Raw genomic sequence first — 21,867 nt, 5'->3', positions numbered from 1 at the left:
AGTGTTTCCCTTGCCAGCCCATCAACTCGCACCAGTGTTTTTCTCTCGTCACCCCAACCTACATCCCGGCACAACTCGGCGAGGCGCTTCTCATCTTCAATTGCGCATCTCATCGTCACAACCCGATTCTCATCGCGCTACCAGTTTTGCGCCCCATTGACGCGCGCCATACACGACCCGCTACGCGTTCGACCATCTTTTCCCCGGCTGGAACCCTGCTTCAGGCACCTGTGACCTCTGACCAGTGAAGCATCGTCACCTCCATCGCCATGGCCGACCAGCCCAACGAGAAGCCCGAGGTCGCCGCCGCTGCTGCTGACGCGCAGGAAGCTCCTGCCACCGAGAACAAGCCTGCCGAGGCTCCATCAGCCGAGGACAAGGCAGAGCCCGCGGGCGAGACAGCCAAGGGAGGCGACGAGAACGACAAGACCGCTGAGGGTGAGTTGACATTTTTACGCACTTGATGTCTTTTGCGCATTTGATCGCATCGCTCCTGCTATTGCGCTCCCGTTCAAGGCAATGCCCTGCTGTCGCGGGCGCGTCCTTCCCGTTTGCCAGACCTATGCTGACCACATGGCGCGTTCAGAATCCAAGGAAGCTGAGAGCTCAGAGAAGCCCGCCGAAGCTCAAGACGCGACCGAGAAGCCCAAGGAGGGCGAGAAACCTGCTGCTGAGGACGAAGACACGGAGATGAAGGACGCGACCGAGACACCAGCTGCCAAGGAGGCCATTGCTGATAGCGCGGCCCCCCCTGCTGATGGCGAGACCACAGCTGCAAACACTGCAGCCGAGACTCCCGCACCCAAGGGCAGAAACAACCGACGCAAGTCGACGGGCGGGGCTGGAGGCAAGACTCTGAGCAAGAAGGCTTCCAAGGCGCGCCTCACACACCTGGACGCCAAGCCTGGCGACCACTTCCTGGTCAAGCTCAAGGGTTTCCCCGCGTGGCCAGCCATCATCTGCGATGAGTCAATGCTCCCCCAAGCCCTCGTCGTCAACCGTCCCGTAACCGCGGCACGACGCGATGGCACCTACAACGAGGCTTATGCCGACGGCGGCAAGCGCGTCAACGACCGAAGCTTTCCTGTCATGTATCTGTACACGAACGAATTGTACGTATCCCCTAAGACCATGCTCATGCTTTTTCTGACCTTGACCACAGCGGATGGGTTCCCAACACATCCCTCACAGAGCTCACCCCCGAGAAGGCCTCTGACTCGATCACCGAGAAGATGCGCAAGGATTTGCGAGAAGCGTTTGAGCTCGCCTCCCAGAACAACCCCATCGATTACTACAAAGACGTCTTGAAGCAATTCCAAGAAGAGCTGATTGCACAGGAGGAGGCAAAGAAGGAGGCTGCTGCGACACCCAAGAAGTCCAAGAAGGGCAAGGCCAAGGCGCCAGCTGATGACCTGGAGATGGATGACGTGGACGACGACGTTCCAGAGAAGCCCAAGTCCAAGAAGCGGAAGGCCGAGGACGACGCCAGCGTGAGTGCTCCAATAACCCCTTTCCTGGGAATGATACATACTGACAAAGCTTATACAGACACCGCAAAGACCCGACTCGGTCAAGAAGCCCAAGATCAAGCTCAACACTTCTACCCCCAAGGCGGCCAATGGCACTCCCAAGGGCAAGGACGAATCAGCTACTAAGACAAAGCTCAAGGTCAAGAAGTCGTCTGAGAAGAAGGCCGAGGGGCCCAAGGAGCCCAAGATGACAGCCGAGCAGCGTCGGCAGCGCAAGGAGGTAAGATCCCCAGCACTGCGTACTGCAGCTTATCACTAACACCCTCATAGAAGGAAGTTCTCTACCTCCGACATAAGCTTCAACGTGGACTTCTCACAAGAGACCAGCAGCCTCAAGAATCTGAGATGAAGCAGATGTCCGAGTACGTGACAATGCTGGAGAACTTCAAGGATCTCGAGGTCTCCATCATCCGCTCGACCAAGATCAACAAGGTTCTCAAGGCCATCTTGAAGCTCCAGACCATTCCCCGCGAGGAAGAATTCCATTTCAAGGACCGTTCCCAAGCGCTTTTGGACCAGTGGAATCAGTTGATGGCCAACGAGCCTGCTGCTGCCGCCGCCAACGGAGTTAACGGAAAATCCGAAGCCAAGCACTCAGAGAAGAAGAGAGAATCGCATAGTGGCAAAGAGGACACTGAGGAGCCCAAGGCAGAGGAGTCTGGAAAGCCCAAGGCTGAGCCTGAGGCAACACCAGAGGCGCCAGCGGCCGTGAAGAGCGAGAAGGATGAGGCAAGCTTTCTTGGCAATTACTCTGAGGAAGCATGAAGCTAACCGTGAACTAGACCGTTGCCCCTCCTGAGCCTATGGAAACCGAGGCTTAGCTGATGAGGATGGTTTGTTATGGTCCGATCGGGCTCGTGGTGTTTTAGATCGACTTTCTTCACGGCGTCAGGGTTTAGGTCTGTCGAATTCCGGTCTTGTGTTTTCTCACTCTTTATTCTGGCAAAAGTGATTTCTTCTGTTTTTCTTTTTTCCGCTTCTGTACGAGTATCTGCCATGGACGGAAAGCTGGCGGCAGAAGCTCTCGACGGGTCGCCGGGGTCACGAGTTCTGCGGGGTGTGAATAGGGAGGCGAGATGTTTCCGGTTGTACAATGATTATCTGCCATGTCAGAGGGGTGATCGACTCGACACGGGACCTCAAGCATGGCAGAATGGACAGAGGAGAGCGAGTCAGAGGGTGACAGGCGGAGGAGGCATCTTGCGCTGATTTCATGGGTCGGAAGATGATGTTCAAGAATGCGACGGCTTTTGAGAGGGGCGTATGGGAATGAGAATTGGCGAAGTAGCATACAAATGATCAATGGGACAAAGAACTAGAGATTAATTATGATTGAGTGAATACTGTTCATATGTTGATTTGCTCGTGTCTATCATGCTCTCTTAGTGAATGTATGGCTGTGGATGATGGAGTTGATGGTCTCAAGGGGCTTGTATACAGTGCGTAGTACAGTGTGTATAGACGCGTCTCCCAGCCGAAAACGCGTCAACTCCCTTATTCAATATCCAAGTTTCAGGAGCAACAGACACATTTTCCAACCATCTCAGGACCTGTTAAAATGACCCGAGAAGCTGGAAAGGAAGAAACCTATAGCCAGGAAGACCATCAGGTGACTCGTTCCATTGCATCTTTCTGGGGTTGGAAACGGACACTAACGTAATAGACAGGTCGCCTACATATTTGATCCCGAAGGAGATGGTACAGGCCAGAAGCCAGCCAAGCGCAGAAGGGTATCCAAGCAGGCTCAAGAGGTTTCAAAGGCTGTTGAAAACGCATCACCTTTTGTGCCGCTTCTCAATGGAGCCGAGAAGCCTGAGCTCGTGCAGCTGAGGGAGACGCTTTTCCAGGAGAGCTGGGCCAAGATTGGTGACCGCATCGAGGTGAGTCGGTGAAGCTGCATCGAATGAATTTCTGCTCATTCAACTCAGGGGATCCTCAAAACTTCAAACTCAGAGACGCTTGACCAAGTCAAGGCTTTTGTGGAAGATGCAAAGACGGATTGGTAACCAGCAGCCTCCCATTTGGTCGCCTTGACCTTGACTGACCATGCACAGTGGGGACAGAATCCCTTCAGCGTTCATCATCACAGGCCCCAACATTGCGTCACAGGATCTTCTCTTTCAGCAACTATCCGATGCCCTCCAGCAGGCAACCCCCAGCAAGTTTGTGAGGCTGCGGTCGTCAGAGGCATCAACGCTCAAGGCGACGCTGAAGAAGATCATCCGCGATGTGACAGCAAAGGTCTCGGACGAGGAAGATGACGATCTACATGTTGGAGATGGCGGAAATGTGAGTTTCCAGAACCGCGGTTTGTAGTGCTGGGCTTATTCCGTGACAGGGCCGACGATATCTCGACTATGACCTCGAGGCATTGCATGCATTTGTCAATCCTCAGGGCTGTGAGCATATCTTTGTGGCATTCCAGGACAGCGAAGGATTTGACAGCAGCCTTCTGTCTGATCTGATCATTCTCTTCAAGTATGTCAAATTCTGCTTGGCACGAGAACCTCTGCTAACTCTCTCAAGTTCCTGGCGCCCGCGCATCCCTTTCACCCTGCTTTTCGGCATCGCCACATCTGTTGAGCTTCTCCAAGCCCGGCTGCTCAAGTCAGCATGCCAGCTGATATACGGAGCACAATTCGACGTCATCCAGACCTCGGCGATCCTCGAAACCGTCTTCAAAGCTGCCGTGGCTGCAGCTGATGCTCCAATCCTCCTTGGAACGTCTCTTCTCCGGAGCATGCTGGACCGGCAGCATGATCAAGTCTCAGGTATCCAAACATTCACAATGTCGTTAAAGGTGAGTTCTACACCAGTTAGAGTGCCGTCATGCCGTTACTGATGTAAAACAGTACGCTTATATGTGCCACTTCTACGCCAACCCTCTCAGCGTCCTGAGACATACTTCATCGCTGCAAGCAGAGCACACAGAGGCCTCGCGGCATGTGAGCTCGTTCCGGGAACATGTCGAACAGGCCGTCGAATCTGGCAATCTTGAGCATATACAATACGCCAAGGACTTGCTTGAGCGTGACGATTTTCTTACAGCCCGGGTAGAAGAGAGCCTGGCCAACAGGGAGGAATCGATCAAAGACTTTTTGCGTGCCCTGTTGATAATACAGGAGACTGATGCCCAAGACGGCGAGTTCTCGAGAGCATATGTTGCGGCCATGGAGGACGGCATCTCATTCTCTGAGGAGTCACGAGCGATCGAATCTGTGAGACGGATGGAAATCAATGAGTTGATGGGCATGGTTCGCAGGGTCATTGCTATTTTACGAGATGGAGAAGTCGACCTGTTCCTTGGGCCGGCAACGAAACCAGCGCATATCGAACTACAAGATTCTTTGACTAGACATCTTGTGGAACTCGAAGAGCTACAGTCGAGGGCAGAGGAGCAAGGCATCACGTTGCGAAGCAAGTATAGCGGCCAGAGCAAAGTGATGCGAACTACGGTTATCGCACAAAGAGTCCAACTGAGCCGCGACTCGGCCGCGCTGACAGAAGAGGGCAAGCAGCTCACTCGGATCGTGGACGACATGACGGCGCTTCTCACGACTCATGTGCATGCACCCAAGCCCAGCTCTCTTCTACTGTCTGAAAGCTGGTTATACGACTCTCGAGCTCCCTCGCGAGATGTCTTTGTGCCTCGGCCACGCGCCGTCTTGGAGCGCAGTCTCACAAGACCCCACGACTACCTCTCATGCTCGTGCTGTAAACCAGGTGAGCAAGACACAGCTGCAATGCTGCCTGCGACGGCGCTTCTTTACCGCCTATACCTCGAAACCGGCAGCCTCATCAACGTGGCAGATTTGTGGGCGGCGTTTGCGGCATTAGTCGGGGACGACGAGGCAGACGAGCGAAAGACACTGGTCAAGTTCTACCGCGGACTGGCCGAGCTGAGGACTTTGGGATTCGTCAAAGCGAGCAAGAAGAAAGCAGACCACATTGCCAAGCTGAAGTGGCTCTAACAAGAGAAGGATGTTTCACCGTCAGCAGCAGAGACAAGGGAACTAAGTGAACAACCGGAAGCAACAAAAGTAGTCTTTATGCTTTGTGTTGAAAGGACCCGAGAGTGTTATTCCGAGAACAGGCAGAAAGAAGCTGGAACCGAGGTCGGACGCCCGGATCCGACGGGAGGTCTCAACGGGCAGACTAGAACAACTACGTAATGTACAGATGGTATCGACCATGTGAGTGAAGGAGTGAGACACCAGGTGGCTGGGAGGCGAGGTTCGGCGTGGGATGAGGGCCAACGCATGGCCCAAGACGAGACACGCAGGAGTTGAAGCAGCGGAGGTTGCCACAAGGAGATCATGTGAAAGAATAACTCGATAATAACAGCAAATGGCGGTAGAGCAACCAACTAATTGAATGAATGAATGAATGAAGCCATTGTCCTTGAGAGATTCGCTTTGAGTCATGACCACCAGTCACATTCCACGCCAACACCTTCATGTCTCTCATTTCAGCGCCTCCGCCCAGTCCAAGCCCGAGCCCAAGCCCAGTTCCGTCCAAGGCCAAAGGCAGCCTTGTCTCACTCACACGGACACTACAGCAGCACTACACACTACGGAGTACACGCCCACACACCAAAATAAACCCTGGCCGGCTCCGTCCAAAGAGTTTTTTTTTCCCTTGGGAGGGGGCCCTCTTTTGACGAAAGCTTTCTTGGGAGGAGGGGGAGAGGAGGGGGAAAGCGACTCAAAGCGTCGGTCCGTGACGACAAAGAGCCGCCATGCCTAGAACAGCTCCGTGCGGCGATCCGGGCTTCAGCGGTCGTCTCATACAAGAGGACCCGGGTTCGCTGAGTGAGAGTTCATGGTTAATTTGAGATATCACTCTCACTCTCTGTGTTCTCTCCTTTGCTGCTTCCAACCTCCCCCCGCTCCAAGAAAGACAAGTCAAGTCTAGTCACAGAATCGACTACAAACTGTGTTGCCATTCATTCACATCCAGAGGAAGAGCCGTCCGTCGATAAGAAGAGACAATTCACCCACAACTTGGAAAACACACAATCAGCGACTTGACCCTAAAAGCCAGTGACTATTGGGTTGGCATACAATACATACAAAAGACCACGGGCAACACTGCCGTAACCGCTTCAACCAAAACACCACTCTTCACAACCCTCCAACTCCAGTCACCATGATGCGAGGCGAGATCCCCTCGAGGCACCGCCAGGCCCTGTGCCAACGACGGCTGGCCAAGAACCCGGGCCTCCAGCGCAAGCTGGCACAGATGGAGCTCCCCCTGGCACCCCTCGTCCAGCTCACCACGGGGGCCATCCACCCGGCCTTCCCCACGACGGTCCTCAAGTTCTGGCTCCTCACCGACGACCAGCTCGAGTCCCTGGCGCACTTTTACCACCAGAGGACCCCCAACCCCTGGACGAACCAGTACCCCTGCCCCATCACCTGGAGCTCCGAGCTGCCCCTCGAGGAGAAGCGCCGCAAGATGGGCAAGTTTATCGGCCTCCGGGGTTGCGACTCGCCTATCCTGCTCAAGTCGGAGGAGGAGATACTCGACGAGGCCAGGAGGGCGAGGCTGACTGAGGAGGAGATGTGGCGGCGAAAGCATTATCCTTGACCATCAACAACCTGAGTTTTCTCAAGACACGGACAGGACAGGACAGGACAGGCGTCTGAACGGGAGGGAGGGGAATCGTATTTGTTGCCTTGGGAGTTTTTTGCGTGTCTGCCATTTTTACTTTACTTTGCCTTTGTTCTGCATTTCATCAGAGGGTTGCATGGTTGGTTGCATCATTGCTGCGGACTGGTCCGCACTGGTTTACTTTACTTGGTGTTGCATTTGCATTTTCAAAGGAGTATTAGAGCGGAAAGAAACGGTTAATAGGATTCGATAGAAAAGAAGCCCCATGCCATTATTTTCAAGAAATAACCTCAACGCCTATATATGGATGTTGGTCCCCTTCCCTACTTCTCCTTCTTACCTCTCCCCGTTCAGCCTGCCAGACTGTTCATCTGACAAGTCAAGTGTGTTGTACAAACCAAGCAAGGCTCAACTGACGCTGGGTTGTATGGTCAAAGTTGAAGCTCGGCCCGTCGTCTCCTCCCCCGTTCAATCTCTCACTCATTTCTTGCCCTTCTTCTTGCCGCTCTTGGTCGGGGTGTCGACTAGCACCGCGTCCTCCTCGCTGGCCGTCTTGGCCGAGGAGCTCTGCTCAGAGCCGTCCAGCTCCTTCATGAAGTCGGACTGGATCTGGCTGCGGCGCTTCTCCCACCACTCCTTCTCCGAGTCGGCCTGGGCGAGGAGCTCGTCCAGTTGGGTGCGGATCGCGGCGTTGGCGGCCATTTCGTGGGCGGACTGGAAGATTGACTGACCCCAGTTGGGCGCAAGGGCATTGGCCTAGTAGTTGTTAGCAAGAGATGCCTGTTATGTGTAACGAGGGCCGCGCCGTACCTCTGTGACAACATCCCTCAGCTCCTCCTCCATTTCCTTCTCAGCGCGCTGGAAGCGCTGCCACAGGTCATCACCAACGCTGCCGCGCTGCAGCAGAGAGCTACAGGCCTGCTTGGCAGACTTGATCTGGATCAGGCGGCGGATGTCCTCGACGGCGCGGCGCAGCAGCGCAGCGCGGAGGACGCTATCGGGGATCTTGGGGCCCTTCTCGGAGCCGTCCTCGGGCGTGAGGTGCAGTAGGGACAGGTAGACGTTGCGCTGGAGGTGAGGGCCGAACCACGGGGCGAGGTTAGCGTTCTGGGCTGTGAATAACAGTGTTAGCCAGGTTTTCAACTCGAAGTTGAAGCGGTATAGACTTGCCGGCCTTTCGTTTTCGGTAAATGGTCGAGAATGTCATGAGAGCGCTGCCGAGGACGAGGACATAGGCAAAAGGGAGGGCAAGGCCCTTCCAGTCAATGTCAATCATGATGGGCGAAAAGGTAAATAATCAAGGACGAGAAAAATAGCCGATTATAGTAGAAAAAGAGCGTAGAGAAGATCTGAGCCGACCGCGAGGGCACGCAAACAAGTCGAGTACTCGGACGTTGGGTGGATTAGTCCTTAAAGTTGCTGCTGCCACTGCATGGATGGATGTTAATCGACACGACACGACTACCACTACCGCTTGGTGGTGTGGCGCATGCAAGATTTCCTTTAGGCCAGATGTCTCTTCCCTGGCTGTCTGTGGCTGGTGGAACCTCCGAGATCTTGTGGCGCAGTCACCTTTAATTGAGGTGCGACGTCACTGGCCGTTAGGTAAGCCAGGCACCGCAGGATGACGCTCCATTAACGCGGATGCCGTGGGTAGGCAGGTACGTACCTGCTGCCTTGTCGACGGGACGGGAGCTCCATCCATTCCTCTCTCCATTGATTGATTGATTCAATGAGCTTCAACTCCACGCCACGCCTTGAGCTCTTGTTCCTCTTCACTCCTGCATAAACCTTCTTTCTCTTGTCTCCCTCAACCTCGTTCAGATCCTACACCGCCCACTACGTCCCGTACCCGAAATAACGACCATCGCAAGAGCCTGAATAAAGAGGCGGAGAAGAATAAGAGCACGCCAGGGAAACCCCACCAAACCAAACAGCCAGCGACACCAGGACCGTGGCCTCTACAGATTGCCCGTCATGTTGCTGCGTCTCCGGGGCCCTGACGGCATGGCCCGCCTGACCGTCGAGCCGACCACCACCTTTGGAGATCTGGGGAAGCAGGTTCGTCGTTGCTGTCTTGTCTTGTCATATCGCCTCCCGCTAACGCCGCCATCTCCAGCTTCTCGATCAGCTCCCCAAGACAGTCGACCCGACCACCATTTCTCTGTCAAACGCACCCAACGGAGGCGACTCGAAGCGGCTGGCCGACATCATCAACTTCAAGGTTGGCCAGATCGGCCTCAAGTATGTCATGTTCCATGTGTGCGTCATGACCCTGGAGATCTAACACCTCCATAGGCACGGCGACCTCATCTTCCTCACCTACAAGCATGCCGACACCACCAACGGCGACGTCGCGGCTTCCAACACCTCAGCCAGGCTCAACGGAAAGCCCGTCCTGCCCACCGAAGACCTACCCATCAACCCGAAACCCGAGAGAATCGCCCGGCCATGGGAGGTGGTCCGTCAGTCAGCCCTCGACGACCGGTTAGATCGATTAGATGGAAAGATTCCCCGGGGTCGTGATCGCATGTGCCGCCATGGCCCAAAGGGCATGTGCGACTACTGTCAGCCTCTGGACCCCTTCGACCAGGGCTACCTAGCAGAGAAGAAGATCAAGTACCTGTCCTTCCACTCATACCTACGAAAGATCAACGCCGCCACGAACAAGCCCGAGCTGGGGGCCTCGTACATTCCTCCCCTCGTCGAACCTTACTATCGAGTCAAGCACGAATGCCCATCCGGTCATCCCGCATGGCCTGAGGGTATCTGCACCAAGTGCCAGCCCAGCGCCATCACTCTACAGCCTCAGCAATTCCGCATGGTCGACCATGTGGAGTTTTCGTCACCTGCCATCATCGACAACTTCATTGATACTTGGCGGAAAACGGGTTCTCAGCGCTTGGGTTATCTCTATGGGAAGTACGCCGAATACACCGAGGTTCCGCTTGGCGTCAAGGCCGTTGTGGAAGCCATCTACGAGCCCCCTCAGGTCGATGAGCTTGATGGCATAACTATGAACGCATGGGAGTCACAGAAGGAGATTGACGCCGTGGCCAAGCACTGCGGACTGGAACCTGTCGGCGTCATCTGGACCGACCTGCTGGATGCTGGCAACGGAGATGGCTCTGTCATCTGCAGACGTCATGCTGACTCGTACTTTCTCTCATCTCTGGAGATTACCTTCTCGTCGAGGCTACAAGCACAGTACCCCAAGTCCTCCAAGTGGAGTGACACGGGCAGTTTTGGTTCCAACTTTGTGACATGCATCATCACAGGCAACGAGGACGGTGAGATTTCCATCTCGTCTTACCAGATGTCCAACGAGTCGGTCGAGATGGTACGTGCCGATATCGTCGAACCATCCGCCGATCCCAACGTGATGCTCGTACGAGACGAGGAGGAAGACGATGGTTCTGTCAGCCGCACTCGATACATCCCCGAGGTCTTTTACCGCAGAGTCAACGAATACGGCGCCAACGTTCAGGAGAACGCCAAACCGTCCTTCCCCGTCGAGTATCTCTTCGTCACACTAACCCACGGCTTCCCTGCCGAGCCCAAGCCCATGTTCACCCAGCAAGGATTCCCTATCGAGAACCGAGAGTACATTGGTGAAAGCCAAGAGCATTCGGCGCTATCCAAGTTCATCAAGTCATCGCCCGGAAAGCAGCCAACCGGACAGGAGGTGTCCAACTTTCATCTCCTGTGCTTCATTCACCAGATGAGTGTCCTCTCCAAGGTATGGTCTATGAATCGGGTTGTTAGGCACGACTAACGCAATCCCAGGACGAAGAAGCCCTGCTCTGCCGTGTGGCGAGTCAACACGACCTCGCCGACACTTTCCAGCTCCGTTCCACCGAAGGATGGCAGACCCTCCAGGCCATCCTCCAATCGACTGGTGAGAGAATCCCTAAACGTCAGCGGGAGTGCGACGATGATCCCCAACCCTCCTCATCTTCCACGTCGCCCTTCCCACTCCCTGTTCGCGACTCGGGTGAGCCCCTTGCTAAGCGATTTGCTGCCTTCAGGCTGAACGAGCGCGGTGCCACGTCCGCCCATCCGTCGCCGCCCTAGTCATTAGTCAGGTACAGTGAAGGGGAGGAGGGGAGACGTTGAGATTGAGATTGAGCAAGGATCAGTGAGGGGGGGCTAAAAGGAAGGACTATGGGCTGGCAGGTGTTTCGTCAGGTTTTCTCTTGAACGATATGGATGGACATTATTATTGCCTCTATGGCTGAGGCGGCGTTTGGGATGGGAATCGGAGCATGTGGCATGCATTGGGAAGGCTTGCTTGACTTGATTTGTTCATGTGAGCGAGCCCAACTCGACTCACGGAGGAGCGACAGAGTCTAATGGACATATTCATACCTGGGCCAGATACCAGGTTGCTCACATGGGTATTACGTAGGGCATATGACGAGCAAGTAATGAGCGATACTATAGACAAAGTACGGCTCTACAACTATGAAACTTGGTGAAGTAGGAGTGCATAATCTACGATAGCGAGCGATAGCCGTGGTCGTATAGTGAAGATCAATATTCTAAAGGTTTCGGACATGGTGAAGCGACCCCAACTAGGAGGCCAATAAAGTCCATGGATAGGTGGGCTTGCGAAGACAAGTACTGATCAAGCATCATGAATATCGAAGATGTCATTAAATGACTTGTCTATGTGCTTGATGAGACAGTATAAAGCACTTGCGTAGACAGCCTGGAGGCCTTGGTCCCCTCTTTTAGGTTGTATCTGCTTTGAGTTGCATGAAGGCTTGCTCGGGGGTGAAATGAGCCAAGCTGGTAGTCCCGCCAGCTCTTGTTATTTAAGTGGTCATTTTTGCATGATGAGTGGCCTTGTTCTAATAGTTCATCTTAATGTGGATGTGTACATCAGAGCTCTGCCAAACGGTTCTCTTCCGTGCCCCGTCGCCATGGTCAAGTGTCTGATGGGCACCCTCGTCTTCATAGAAGGATGTGGATTCCACGGCATACGGGTTCTGCGCAATATCGTCGTTGGGACAAAAGACACCTCCTTTCAAGGTCTCGGTCGTCTTTGTCTAGCTACAAGAGGGCGGCATCAGGTATGAGGCAGTGACGAGTCCGGGGGTAAGAAACGGATCTTGTTTGTGGTCAAGCTGGATTCAAGGAACCGCACTCCATGTTTGTAGTCCCAAAGCTCCAGGGTTTCTCTCTCAACTCTTGAAAAAAAAAAAAAAAAAAAAAGGTGATTCGTGGTAGGTGGTCTTCCTCTTTCAGCCTGAGCCTTTGAAGCGGTTCGAGTGCCCGGCCCTAAACAGCCACATTCAGCGTCTCGGAACTCGAGGCAGTGTCAATATGCGCTTCGAGATTTTCATATAGGCCGAAAGATGATCGTTGTAATATCTTTGGCCTCCTTCCCCTCTTGGGTTCCTGTCTGGATGGCAAGGCCATTCACTGTTGTGATAGAACATAAAGGGGGGGTTCTAGTCCAGCACCCTCTGCCGCTTGCCCGGCAGAATGCGTGTAGTCTCTTACTAACAGGGATACAAGTCGCCGCTGTTAGTTCCTGGCACGGAGTTGATGTGGACGGGTTCATGGAGCATGTCCCGTTTATTCTTTTGCCAATTCAGTAGACAATCATCCTAAGAATTAGACAGCACGGGTGATATGCAAACTAAGTTTAGGAAGATGTTTCTACTAAAACATACGCAGGGTGTGAAGAGTCATTCGTCATAATTTTAAACCATTTTTTTACTATCCTTAACTAATCCCTGACCTAGAGATTGTAAAGAGTGGGAGAAACCTCTAGCTACCTTTTTTCCATACCCCCAGATGCTTTTTTTATATTATCCTTGACTAATCTCTGAATTCAGAGAATGGTATCGATAATGAAACTTCCAGAAACAAAACGCCAGTCATCTTCCCTTACATCCAGGCGCTTCGCTGGGGGGTTGGGGTGTGTGTGTCATTGTTGATGTTTTTACAGAGGCTTGCCGTGGATGAAATCAGACCATCGGCGGACCTCGGCGGGGATGCCCTCGGGTCGGGGGAGCTTCTCGCTCATGCACTGAGCAAACAGGATGGCGGTCTGATGACAAGGTTAGCTAGTTATTCACACTTGGTTACCGGGTTGAGAAGCACGTACCTGGGGCTCCATGAACAGAGGAACGCCAAAGTCGACAGCGTTTCGGCGCATGACGTAGTCGACATCAAGAGTGGTCTTGCCACGGGCCTCGGCGAGGTTAAAGGCACCGCGGATGTCGTACTTCTTGAAGACCTCACGGAGGGCTCGCTTGTCCTCCTTGGGGAACTCAATGACCTCAACCTCGACCTTGTGCTTGGAGTTGGACTCGATGAACTCCTTGACCTCAGGTCGGGCGGCGTACAGCTTGTAGCCGAGAGGAGCGACATAGTCGATGACCTGGGTGAGCCAGGGCTTGGAGATGGTACCACCGAAGAGGAGACCCTCGCCAGGCTCGGGCATGCGGAAGTTCATGGTGGACTGGAGAGAGGTCCAGTAGGCCTCGACAAGGTCCTTGCCGAAGCAAGCAATCTCACCAGTAGAGGCCATCTCGACGCCGAGGAAAGGATCAGCGCCAGCAAGACGAGTCCAGGAGAACTGGGGAACCTTGGTGGCAAGGTAGTCACGCTTGACAGCCATGAGGTCAGTAGGCTCAGGAACATTCTTGCCAACAAGAGCCTTGGTGGCGACGTCGATGAAGTTGGTGCCAAGGACCTTGCTGACGAAGGGGAAAGATCGAGAGGCACGGAGGTTGCACTCAATGACCTTGAGCAGAGGCTCACCACCCTCAGGGTTGTCGGCCTTGATGATCTGCATGTTGAAGGGACCAGTGATCTTCCAGGCCTCGGCAACCTTCTGGGCAATCTCCTTGACACGCTCCATGGTGGTGCTGTCGAGGGTGGCGGGGGGGAGAACAAGGGTAGCGTCACCAGAGTGAACACCAGCCTGCTCAACGTGCTCAGAAACGGCGTGGACGACAAGCTTGCCCTTGGAAGCAACACCGTCGACATCAATCTCCTGGGCACCCTCGATGAACTTGGTGATGACAACGGGGTGGTCAGGGGAAACGTTGCTGGCGGCCTCAAGCTTGTCCTTGAGGTCCTCCTGGCTTCGGATCACAGTCATGGCAGCACCAGACAGGACGTAGCTGGGACGGACCAGAACGGGGTAGCCAACCTCATCGGCAAACTCCTCAGCAGCCTTGACAGAGGTGAGCTCCTTCCAGGCAGGCTGGTCGACACCAATGCTGTCGAGGATCTCGGAGAACTTCTGACGGTCCTCAGCCTTATCAATGTCCTTAGGGTCGGTACCCAGAACCTTAGCCCCACCCGTCTCCTGCAGTCGGAGAGCGATGTTCTGGGGTAATTGGCCGCCCACCGAAACCACCACACCCGAAGCGTTCTCGAGCTCGTAGATGTCCATCACCCTCTCGTAACTCAACTCTTCGAAATAAAGCTTATCGGCAGTGTCGAAATCGGTGCTATAGGTTTCAGGGTTGTACTAACGGTTTTTAGCTTTAAATTCATGTAGTAGTGGTTGCTGGAACTTACGTTGATCATGACAGTCTTTTCTCCCATCTGTCGGAGTGCCTGGGTCGCGCTGACAGCACACCAGTCGAACTCGACGGAGCTACCAATTCGGTAGACACCGCTTCCGAGAATGACGGTTCCGTTATCCTCGAAAGTGACATCGTGAGAAGAGCCGTTGTAAGTGGTGTACAGGTAGTTGGTATCAGCAGGGAACTCGGCGGCGAGGGTGTCAATCTTCTTGACCCAGGGGCGGATGTTGAGCGACAGTCGGTGGGCACGGACTTCGTCCTCAGTACTCTTAACGGCAGTGGCAATCTGTCGGTCGGAGAAACCCATCTTCTTGGCCTTGAGAACCTGATCCTTCTTCAGGTTCTGGAGGCCACCGGCAGCCTCGAGCTCTCGGGTGCAGTCGACAATGTTCTGCAGCTTGTACAGGAACCACTTGTCAATCTTGGTCAGCTCATGAACCTTCTCGACAGAGTAGTTCTCGTGGAGCATGGCCTGACCAACGGCGAGCCATCGGCGGTCAGTGGGGTTCTGAAGCTCAAAGTCGAGATCCTCAAACTTGTCGCCCTGGAATCCGACAAATCGGGGGTCAACCTGGCGGATAGCCTTCTGGAAAGACTCCTCAAAGGTTCGGCCAATAGCCATAACCTCACCGACCGACTTCATGGCACTACCAATGTCGCGCTTGACGTGCTGGAACTTGGAAAGATCCCATCGAGGGATCTTAGTAACAATGTAGTCCAAAGAGGGCTCAAAGTTGGCGGTGGTGGTCTTGGTGACTGCGTTGGGCAGCTCGGGGAGGGTGTGTCCGAGACCAATCTTGGCGGCGGTGTAAGCCAAGGGGTATCCGGTAGCCTTGGAGGCCAGAGCGGAAGATCGCGAAAGACGGGCGTTGACCTCAATGACTCGGTAGTCGAGACCATCGGGCTGGAGAGCGTACTGGACGTTACACTCGCCAACGACACCAAGATGTCGGACAATCTTGATAGCAGCGCTTCGGAGCATGTGGTACTCCTCATCGCTCAGGGTCTGACTAGGGGCAACGACAATCGAGTCACCAGTGTGGATACCAAGAGGATCAAAGTTCTCCATGTTGCACACGGTGATACAGTTGTTGTTGGCATCGCGGACCACCTCGTATTCAACCTCCTTCCAGCCCTTGAGCGACTTCTCGACAAGGATCTGAGGGGAGAGGGTCAGGGATCGAGCGGCCATGTTTCGAAGCTCTTCCTCGTTGTTGGCGAAACCGGAGCCGAGTCCACCCAGGGCATAGGCAGCTCGGACAATGATGGGGTATCCGACCTTTTCGGCAGCATCGAGAGCCTCCTCGACGGTACCGACAGCGATCGACTTGGCGATAGGAATTTCAATCTCCTCCAGAGCCTTGGCGAAGAGGTCACGATCCTCAGACAGCTCGAGGGTCCTGACGCTAGTGCCGAGGACCTTGACTCCATACTTTTCAAAGAGACCGAGTCGCTGCATCTCGACACCCAGGTTGAGGGCGGTCTGTCCACCAAAGGACAGGAAGATGCCATCGGGCTTCTCCTTCTCGATGACATAGGTGACGTACTCGGGAGTAACGGGGAGGTAGTAGACCTCGTCAGCCAGACTGTGGTTGGTCTGGATGGTAGCGATGTTGGGGTTGATGAGAACAGAGGCGACGCCAGCCTCCTTCAGGGCCTTGAGGGCCTGGGATCCTATAAAGTGGTTCGATTGTTAGCCAGGATACTCATTTGCAAGTGAGTCACGGGAATATCCAGGTCAATTGAGTGAGTCGCAATTGATAGCACGAACCTGAGTAGTCAAACTCGCCGGCCTGGCCAATGGCAAGACCACCACTGCCAATGACGAGGACCTTCTTAACATCAACAGCCTGGGTAGGCTTGATGACTCCGCTGTCAAGATAGGCCTTGGGGTTCGGGGCGGACTGGGCGGCAGAGCTGTAGGCGCGCATCACCTTGACGGATCCCAGGCGCTTCGACTGAGCCGGCCTCACGGTGGCCATTGAGACACGGCATGACGCCGCGAGGGTGGCCGAGGAGAAGGAGCGGACGGGCAGAGCTCGCGGGACTCGGCGTCCATGTCGGAGCAGAGCCGGAGCTCGACCGGCGAGGGTGGTAACCAGGTTCGCAGGCATGGCGATTGCGATGGCGGCGGTGTTGCAGGCGGATCAATGCGTGTTTGGCACCGTCCCGCTGGCAAGCTTGCCCTTCTGAGTCCCGGATCCTAGGGTCGTCTGGGAATTTGCGACGTGAAGGAGGTGAGCGCCGGTGACTCTTTTGTGAAGGTTTCTGGCGGGGGGAATGAGAAAGCAGCTGTGGAGGGCGGCGTCGTGAAGAAAAAGGCGGTACTGATAAGATAAGGAGGGGGGGCCCTGGACTGAAAATTATTCTGGTGTGTGACTCCCAGTCTCGGTGACGCATCGCAGGCATCTCGACGCAGAGTCCTCAGTGGTCGGATATCTGTAGGCGCCCCAACATTTTGGCGTCGGATCGGGTGGCCTTGGTCTTTCCTTGGTCTTGCTTTGGCCTCCTCTCTCGAGGGCGGGATGGATGGGGATGAGAGAATTATCCAAAAGCGAAAGTGATCGGCCGTCACTAGTAGCGGCGGTAGGTCCTTGTTGGTGCACAGATAAGTTAGATACCATAGCCGGTGCAGATTCTTCTCCTCTCGGACAGCTTCACAGTTTGTTTGTGTCCATTTCTTTCATGTCCATTTGACTGTTGTAGTATCTCCCATGTTTGTTTGGTACTTGGTACCTGCAGCCAGATGCCGAATCAGGTATGAGGTGGGAGTTACATTTGGCCTGCAGCTCTCCATCGCTGAGCTCCCCAGATAAAGCTAGCAAGCAGATGGGGCCTGACGATGGCCGATGGTCGGACACAAGCTGGATCCCTGTCCAACACAGGTCAAATTTTGTTCGGAGCACAATGTCAATGGCACTGCAGAAGGTAATATGTAATCTTGTCTGTCGTCTACCGATTCAATGGCGTTTGCTCGACCATCACACTTGGTCCAAATTGGTGTGGTAGCTCCAAGCTTGACAAGCTAGGGCCCACTGCGAGATCGCAGCTTGCGCAAGCAAAGTTTTGGAGATCCAATGTCCGATGAATTGGCAAGCCGTTGGGCAAAAAGAATAGCTCTCACGCGGAGCAAAAAGCCCACTGAAGGGGAAAGCAGACGCCCGAGGCGAGTCTCGATCTCGCAACCCTTCGATGGTACAGCAACTTCCAAATTAGGAAGGTTTGCTTACGTAAAAGTCGAAAGCTCTAACCAATTGAGCTACCCGGGCTTTTTTTGTTGCGGAAACTCCTCTAACTTAAGGCTATAGACCTTGAGATGTTTTCTCTGTCAAAGCTCGAAGAAGCACGGGGATGGCTTCCGAGCAAACCAAGGAATTATGACCGCATCCCGCCCGGAGGCGTCCCCGAAACTGGAGGCGGCGGGGACAAAACGCCCAGCCCCGCCGCTCCTCGGACCTCTGACGACGTTGAAAACCCTGCAAGAAGGAATTGAGTCATGTCCAAATGTCCGATTCGGATTTGATGAGTTTTCTTTTGACTCAACTAGGTGTATCGAATTTCATTGGGCACGATAACGGTGCTGTATAAATCGTGCGCAATCCTTACGTATCTTCATGCATGTGAAGCCCTGAGTCTCAAGTACAGTACTGTGTTACCGCGGCATAATATTAGTAGCGTAGCATCAACGGCAACATGAATACCTGTGCGACTGGAAAACTAAATACCATGTGAAGTCATGGATGCCACCTTTTCACATCATACTATCAATTGGATGTATCAATATCCATACAATCACCCATCTCAAAACAACCTCCTGTACCAGGGGTTACCCTACATGATTTACTTATACGCCATTGGCCAATTGTCAAGCCCGGTCCATATTAGTGCGGGTAGCCGCCCAAGAGCCGAAGCCACCGGGAAGGGCTCCGGTCCTGGTGATTTCATTACGCAGGCAATCTCTCACACGAGCTCTCTCTACTGAGATTTTCGTCGTACTTGCCCATGCCGGAAACACAGCGTTGCATGTGATCTCAGCCTTGAAACAACCGCTCATGCTGTTGTATGGGTTGGTCAGATGTCGGCAAATAGTTGATCCCACCTCCGACTACTCTCTCCCTCCTACCTACTTAGGAAAGACTTGCTCATTCAACTCCACCCGCATTCCTCGGCCAATACAGAGTCTCCCGCGTTCCAGCTACGAGCCGCCCCAAGGGCATCTCTCTCCTTCAGAACCGTACCCACAAGGCTAACTGTTCCAAAGTTATCGGCTCACGCGTGCTGGGTCACAGACGATCTCAATTCAATTCAAGTGAAGGATACCAAGCGGTGGCTAACAGTCGTCGTAGAAACCAGGCCGTTTCTGCTTGGCATTCAAAAGACAGGATTATCACCGAGAACTTCATCATGAATGACCGTAGTCGGCATTCCGTCCTCTATGTCCCTGCAAATCATACTCCCTCGAAACTCGCAGAGTAGCCTCTCCCAGGACTAGCCATGATAGCACCGAGCAACGTCCATCACTCCAACCCTGCCGCCCTGGGAAACCCCCCTCCATACCCGCATGCAAAATGTCGCAGGCCTTACACCTTCGGTCAATATCGATAGAGATCTCATTGCTCTTCACTGCTGCCCTATGGATCATGGCACCGAGAACGCACCGAGACAACAGTCTATACTAATTGATTGATGGCCGGATATTTCGAAAGCTGTAGCTATAAGATGGCAGCATACTCGCCTCGAATACTGAACTCATCATCACAATCACGATCACAACCACTTCAACCACCCTCATCTCTACTTCACCCAACGAGCTTTGGCACTTGCTCCCAAAGTTTCCAGTCTCTCCTTCAGTCAACTCATCAGCCTCTTGATCATATCACTCCCTTTTTACTTCGGCAATTTTTAGCAAAATGAAGTCCATCTCGTTCGTCCTCACCCTGCTCCTCAGCAGCGCTCTGGCTGCTCCTTTCGAATCTACCTACTCTAGCCTATCCGCACGCGAGGAAGCCGGCCTGTTCGACGACTTGAAGGGCGGTAGCCTCGGCCCACGGGCTAGCGATGACACCCTCGTTGCACGAGCTACGGCTGACCTGGACAAGTTCCTTGCATCACTTGGCGGCCAAGAAAAGCGCGACGGCGAGGCGCCTTCCAAGCGTGAGGAAGCCCTCCTCGGTGGGCTCCTAGATGGTCTTCTTGGCGGCCTGACTGGCGGCTCCGGAGGCGTTGGAGGAGCTGCAAAGGGCGCCACTGACGCCGTGGGCGGCCTGACTGGTGGCCTTACTAAGGGCCTTACCGACAAGCTAGGTGGTGTTACCGGCAGCGCTGGAGGCCTTACCAAGGGCCTTACTGACAAGCTGGATGGCCTAACTGGTGGGCTTACGGGCGGAAAGTCTGGTGAAGACGGTGCCGACAAGAAGGGATCCGGCAAGAAGAAGCGTGAGGAAGCCCTCATCGGCGACCTCCTAGGTCTTCTCAGCGGCCTGACTGGCGGCTCCGGAGGCGTTGGAGGACTTACCAAGGGGCTCACTGATACTGTGGGCGGCGCGACTGGTGGCCTTACCAAGGAGCTCACCGGAAAGCTGGGCGATGTAACTGGCGGTTTGACCGGTGGTGCCAGTGGCTCTGCAGCCGTTGGAGATCTTCCCAAAGAGCTTACCGACAAGCTGGGTGCCCTAGCTGGCGGAAAGTCTGGCGAAGACGGAGACGACAAGAAGAAGGAATCTGACAAGCGGAAGCGCGAGGAGGCTATCGCCGGGCTGCCCATTTCCCTCGATGCCCTCCTTAGCATCCTTGGTGGACTTGGCAAGCGTGAGGAGTCTATCGCTGGACTGCCGCTCCCCCTTGACGATCTCCTCGCTCTTCTAGGACTTGGCAAGAGAGACGAAGTACTCTCCAAGCGTGAGGAGGCATTAGTTGGTGACCTGCCTATCCTTGGCGGCCTACTCAAGAGCCTTGGCCTTGGCCTTCGCCAGCGAGACGAACAGGGCCTCTCCAAGCGTGAGGAGGCCATCGCAGGGCTACCAATCGGGGACCTTCTCGGTCTTCTGAAGGTGCTCGGGCTTGGCAAGAGAGATAACCAGGAGCTTTCTAAGCGTGAGGAAGCCATTGCTGGGCTTCCCATCTCTCTTGAAGATCTCCTCGGTCTCCTAGGACTTGGAAAGCGTGGCGAAGAGGGTCTCTCTAAGCGCGAGGAGGCTATTCTGCCTATCTCACTTGAAGACCTCCTTGGTCTTCTGGGCGGACTTGGTAAGCGTGAGGAGGCTGTCGCTGGATTGCCTATCTCTGTTAAGGATCTCCTCAGTCTTCTAAACGGACTCAGCAAGAGTGGTAAGCAGGGCCTTGGTAAGCGCGAGGAGGCCATTCTGCCCATCTCCCTCGAAGATCTTCTCGATCTTCTGGGTGGTCTTGGAAAGCGAGATGGACAGGAGCTATCTGAGCGCGAGGTGGCTGGCATTGGGAGAATTCTTAGCCTCAACCTCCTGCCGCTCGGCAAAGGATCAGGAAAGCGAGAGGAGCCAAAGACTGAGGAGCTTGTGGATCCTATTATCGCCGAAGGATCATCTGTTGAGCGACGAGACCCTATCGTTCTCACTCCTGAGATCATTAAGGCCCTCATTCAGCAGAAGCTCGAGGGTGCCAAGAAGGGAAAGACCGACAACAAGGGCAAGGACAACGGCAAGGACAAGCGCGAGGTGGCAAACAACCACGAAGTCGCTGCCGATGTTCCTACCGATGAGCTCAAGGAAATTCTTGGGGCCCTCCTGGGCGGTGCCACCAAGCTCCCTGCCACTGACCCGATCAAGAAGGCTGTGGAGGACAAGGCCGGTGATGCGAAGGATGCGGCTCAGGATGCCTCGGGAAAGACTAAGGAGGCTGTTGCTGCCGTTGACCCTGTCTCGGCTTAGGGACTCGACCTGTGAGGCCTGATGAGGCGGTTGGATGTGAGGGGAGAACTTGGACAGAAAAACGATGGATAGAAAGGGGAGAGAAGGATTCATTCGCTATTCTTAGCAAACGTTATTTTCATTCTTAGCCCGCTTGGTAGTCAGTCAGGATTTATTTCATTTAGATGTCTTATCAGTTGCTTATTACATCTATGCCTCGCCTTGATTGCCCCGTGAGTGTTTGGGAATAGATAGTTGTGCCTTTACTCGTCATCCGGCATGGGCTTT

At 54.3% G+C, this 21,867-nt stretch overlaps 7 protein-coding genes and 1 non-coding gene across 8 annotated transcripts; 5 read left to right on the top strand and 3 right to left on the bottom strand.

Moving 5' to 3' along the window:
* Nucleotides 1-269: 269 nt before the first annotated feature.
* On the top strand, nucleotides 270-2,350 carry LRP88_08006 (uncharacterized protein; the record flags this gene model as incomplete). The annotated part of the gene is made up of 6 exons (XM_083244517.1): nucleotides 270-438; nucleotides 587-1,112; nucleotides 1,163-1,490; nucleotides 1,549-1,749; nucleotides 1,800-2,237; nucleotides 2,312-2,350. 6 exons carry the CDS (start codon nucleotides 270-272, stop codon nucleotides 2,348-2,350), a joined length of 1,701 nt encoding a protein of 566 aa, XP_083099011.1.
* Nucleotides 2,351-3,087: 737 nt separating this feature from the next.
* Nucleotides 3,088-5,500, top strand: LRP88_08005 (origin recognition complex subunit 3 N-terminus-domain-containing protein; the record flags this gene model as incomplete). The annotated part of the gene is made up of 7 exons (XM_083244516.1): nucleotides 3,088-3,138; nucleotides 3,197-3,409; nucleotides 3,458-3,531; nucleotides 3,584-3,818; nucleotides 3,868-4,007; nucleotides 4,056-4,329; nucleotides 4,382-5,500. The coding sequence occupies 7 exons, from the start codon at nucleotides 3,088-3,090 to the stop codon at nucleotides 5,498-5,500; spliced, it is 2,106 nt and encodes a 701-aa protein (XP_083099010.1).
* Nucleotides 5,501-6,677: 1,177 nt separating this feature from the next.
* Nucleotides 6,678-7,118, top strand: LRP88_08004 (uncharacterized protein; the record flags this gene model as incomplete). Its single annotated transcript, XM_083244515.1, has 1 exon — nucleotides 6,678-7,118. One exon carries the CDS (start codon nucleotides 6,678-6,680, stop codon nucleotides 7,116-7,118), a length of 441 nt encoding a protein of 146 aa, XP_083099009.1.
* Nucleotides 7,119-7,622: 504 nt separating this feature from the next.
* On the bottom strand, nucleotides 7,623-8,404 carry LRP88_08003 (Sec63 complex subunit SEC66; the record flags this gene model as incomplete). Its single annotated transcript, XM_083244514.1, has 3 exons — nucleotides 7,623-7,898; nucleotides 7,953-8,249; nucleotides 8,300-8,404. The coding sequence occupies 3 exons, from the start codon at nucleotides 8,402-8,404 to the stop codon at nucleotides 7,623-7,625; spliced, it is 678 nt and encodes a 225-aa protein (XP_083099008.1).
* Nucleotides 8,405-9,119: 715 nt separating this feature from the next.
* Nucleotides 9,120-11,216, top strand: LRP88_08002 (nuclear protein localization protein 4; the record flags this gene model as incomplete). Its single annotated transcript, XM_083244513.1, has 4 exons — nucleotides 9,120-9,203; nucleotides 9,262-9,386; nucleotides 9,441-10,881; nucleotides 10,929-11,216. The coding sequence occupies 4 exons, from the start codon at nucleotides 9,120-9,122 to the stop codon at nucleotides 11,214-11,216; spliced, it is 1,938 nt and encodes a 645-aa protein (XP_083099007.1).
* A 1,879-nt stretch (nucleotides 11,217-13,095) lies between these two features.
* LRP88_08001 (carbamoyl-phosphate synthase (glutamine-hydrolyzing) CPA2) lies at nucleotides 13,096-16,809 on the bottom strand (the record flags this gene model as incomplete). The annotated part of the gene is made up of 4 exons (XM_083244512.1): nucleotides 13,096-13,203; nucleotides 13,261-14,637; nucleotides 14,688-16,369; nucleotides 16,467-16,809. The coding sequence occupies 4 exons, from the start codon at nucleotides 16,807-16,809 to the stop codon at nucleotides 13,096-13,098; spliced, it is 3,510 nt and encodes a 1,169-aa protein (XP_083099006.1).
* Nucleotides 16,810-17,853: 1,044 nt separating this feature from the next.
* Nucleotides 17,854-17,964, bottom strand: LRP88_08000. The gene has a single exon. It is a non-coding gene; the product is annotated as a tRNA-Lys (tRNA).
* A 1,641-nt stretch (nucleotides 17,965-19,605) lies between these two features.
* Nucleotides 19,606-21,600, top strand: LRP88_07999 (uncharacterized protein; the record flags this gene model as incomplete). Its single annotated transcript, XM_083244511.1, has 1 exon — nucleotides 19,606-21,600. One exon carries the CDS (start codon nucleotides 19,606-19,608, stop codon nucleotides 21,598-21,600), a length of 1,995 nt encoding a protein of 664 aa, XP_083099005.1.
* Nucleotides 21,601-21,867: the final 267 nt, after the last annotated feature.

This window comes from Fusarium phalaenopsidis (genome assembly GCF_050370095.1).
Source record: "Fusarium phalaenopsidis strain FUZ10S chromosome Unknown contig_32302, whole genome shotgun sequence".
Lineage (NCBI taxonomy): Eukaryota > Fungi > Ascomycota > Sordariomycetes > Hypocreales > Nectriaceae > Fusarium > Fusarium phalaenopsidis.
The sequence above is the reverse complement of the archived record's forward strand: the minus strand, read 5'-3'. Positions and strand labels throughout refer to the sequence as shown.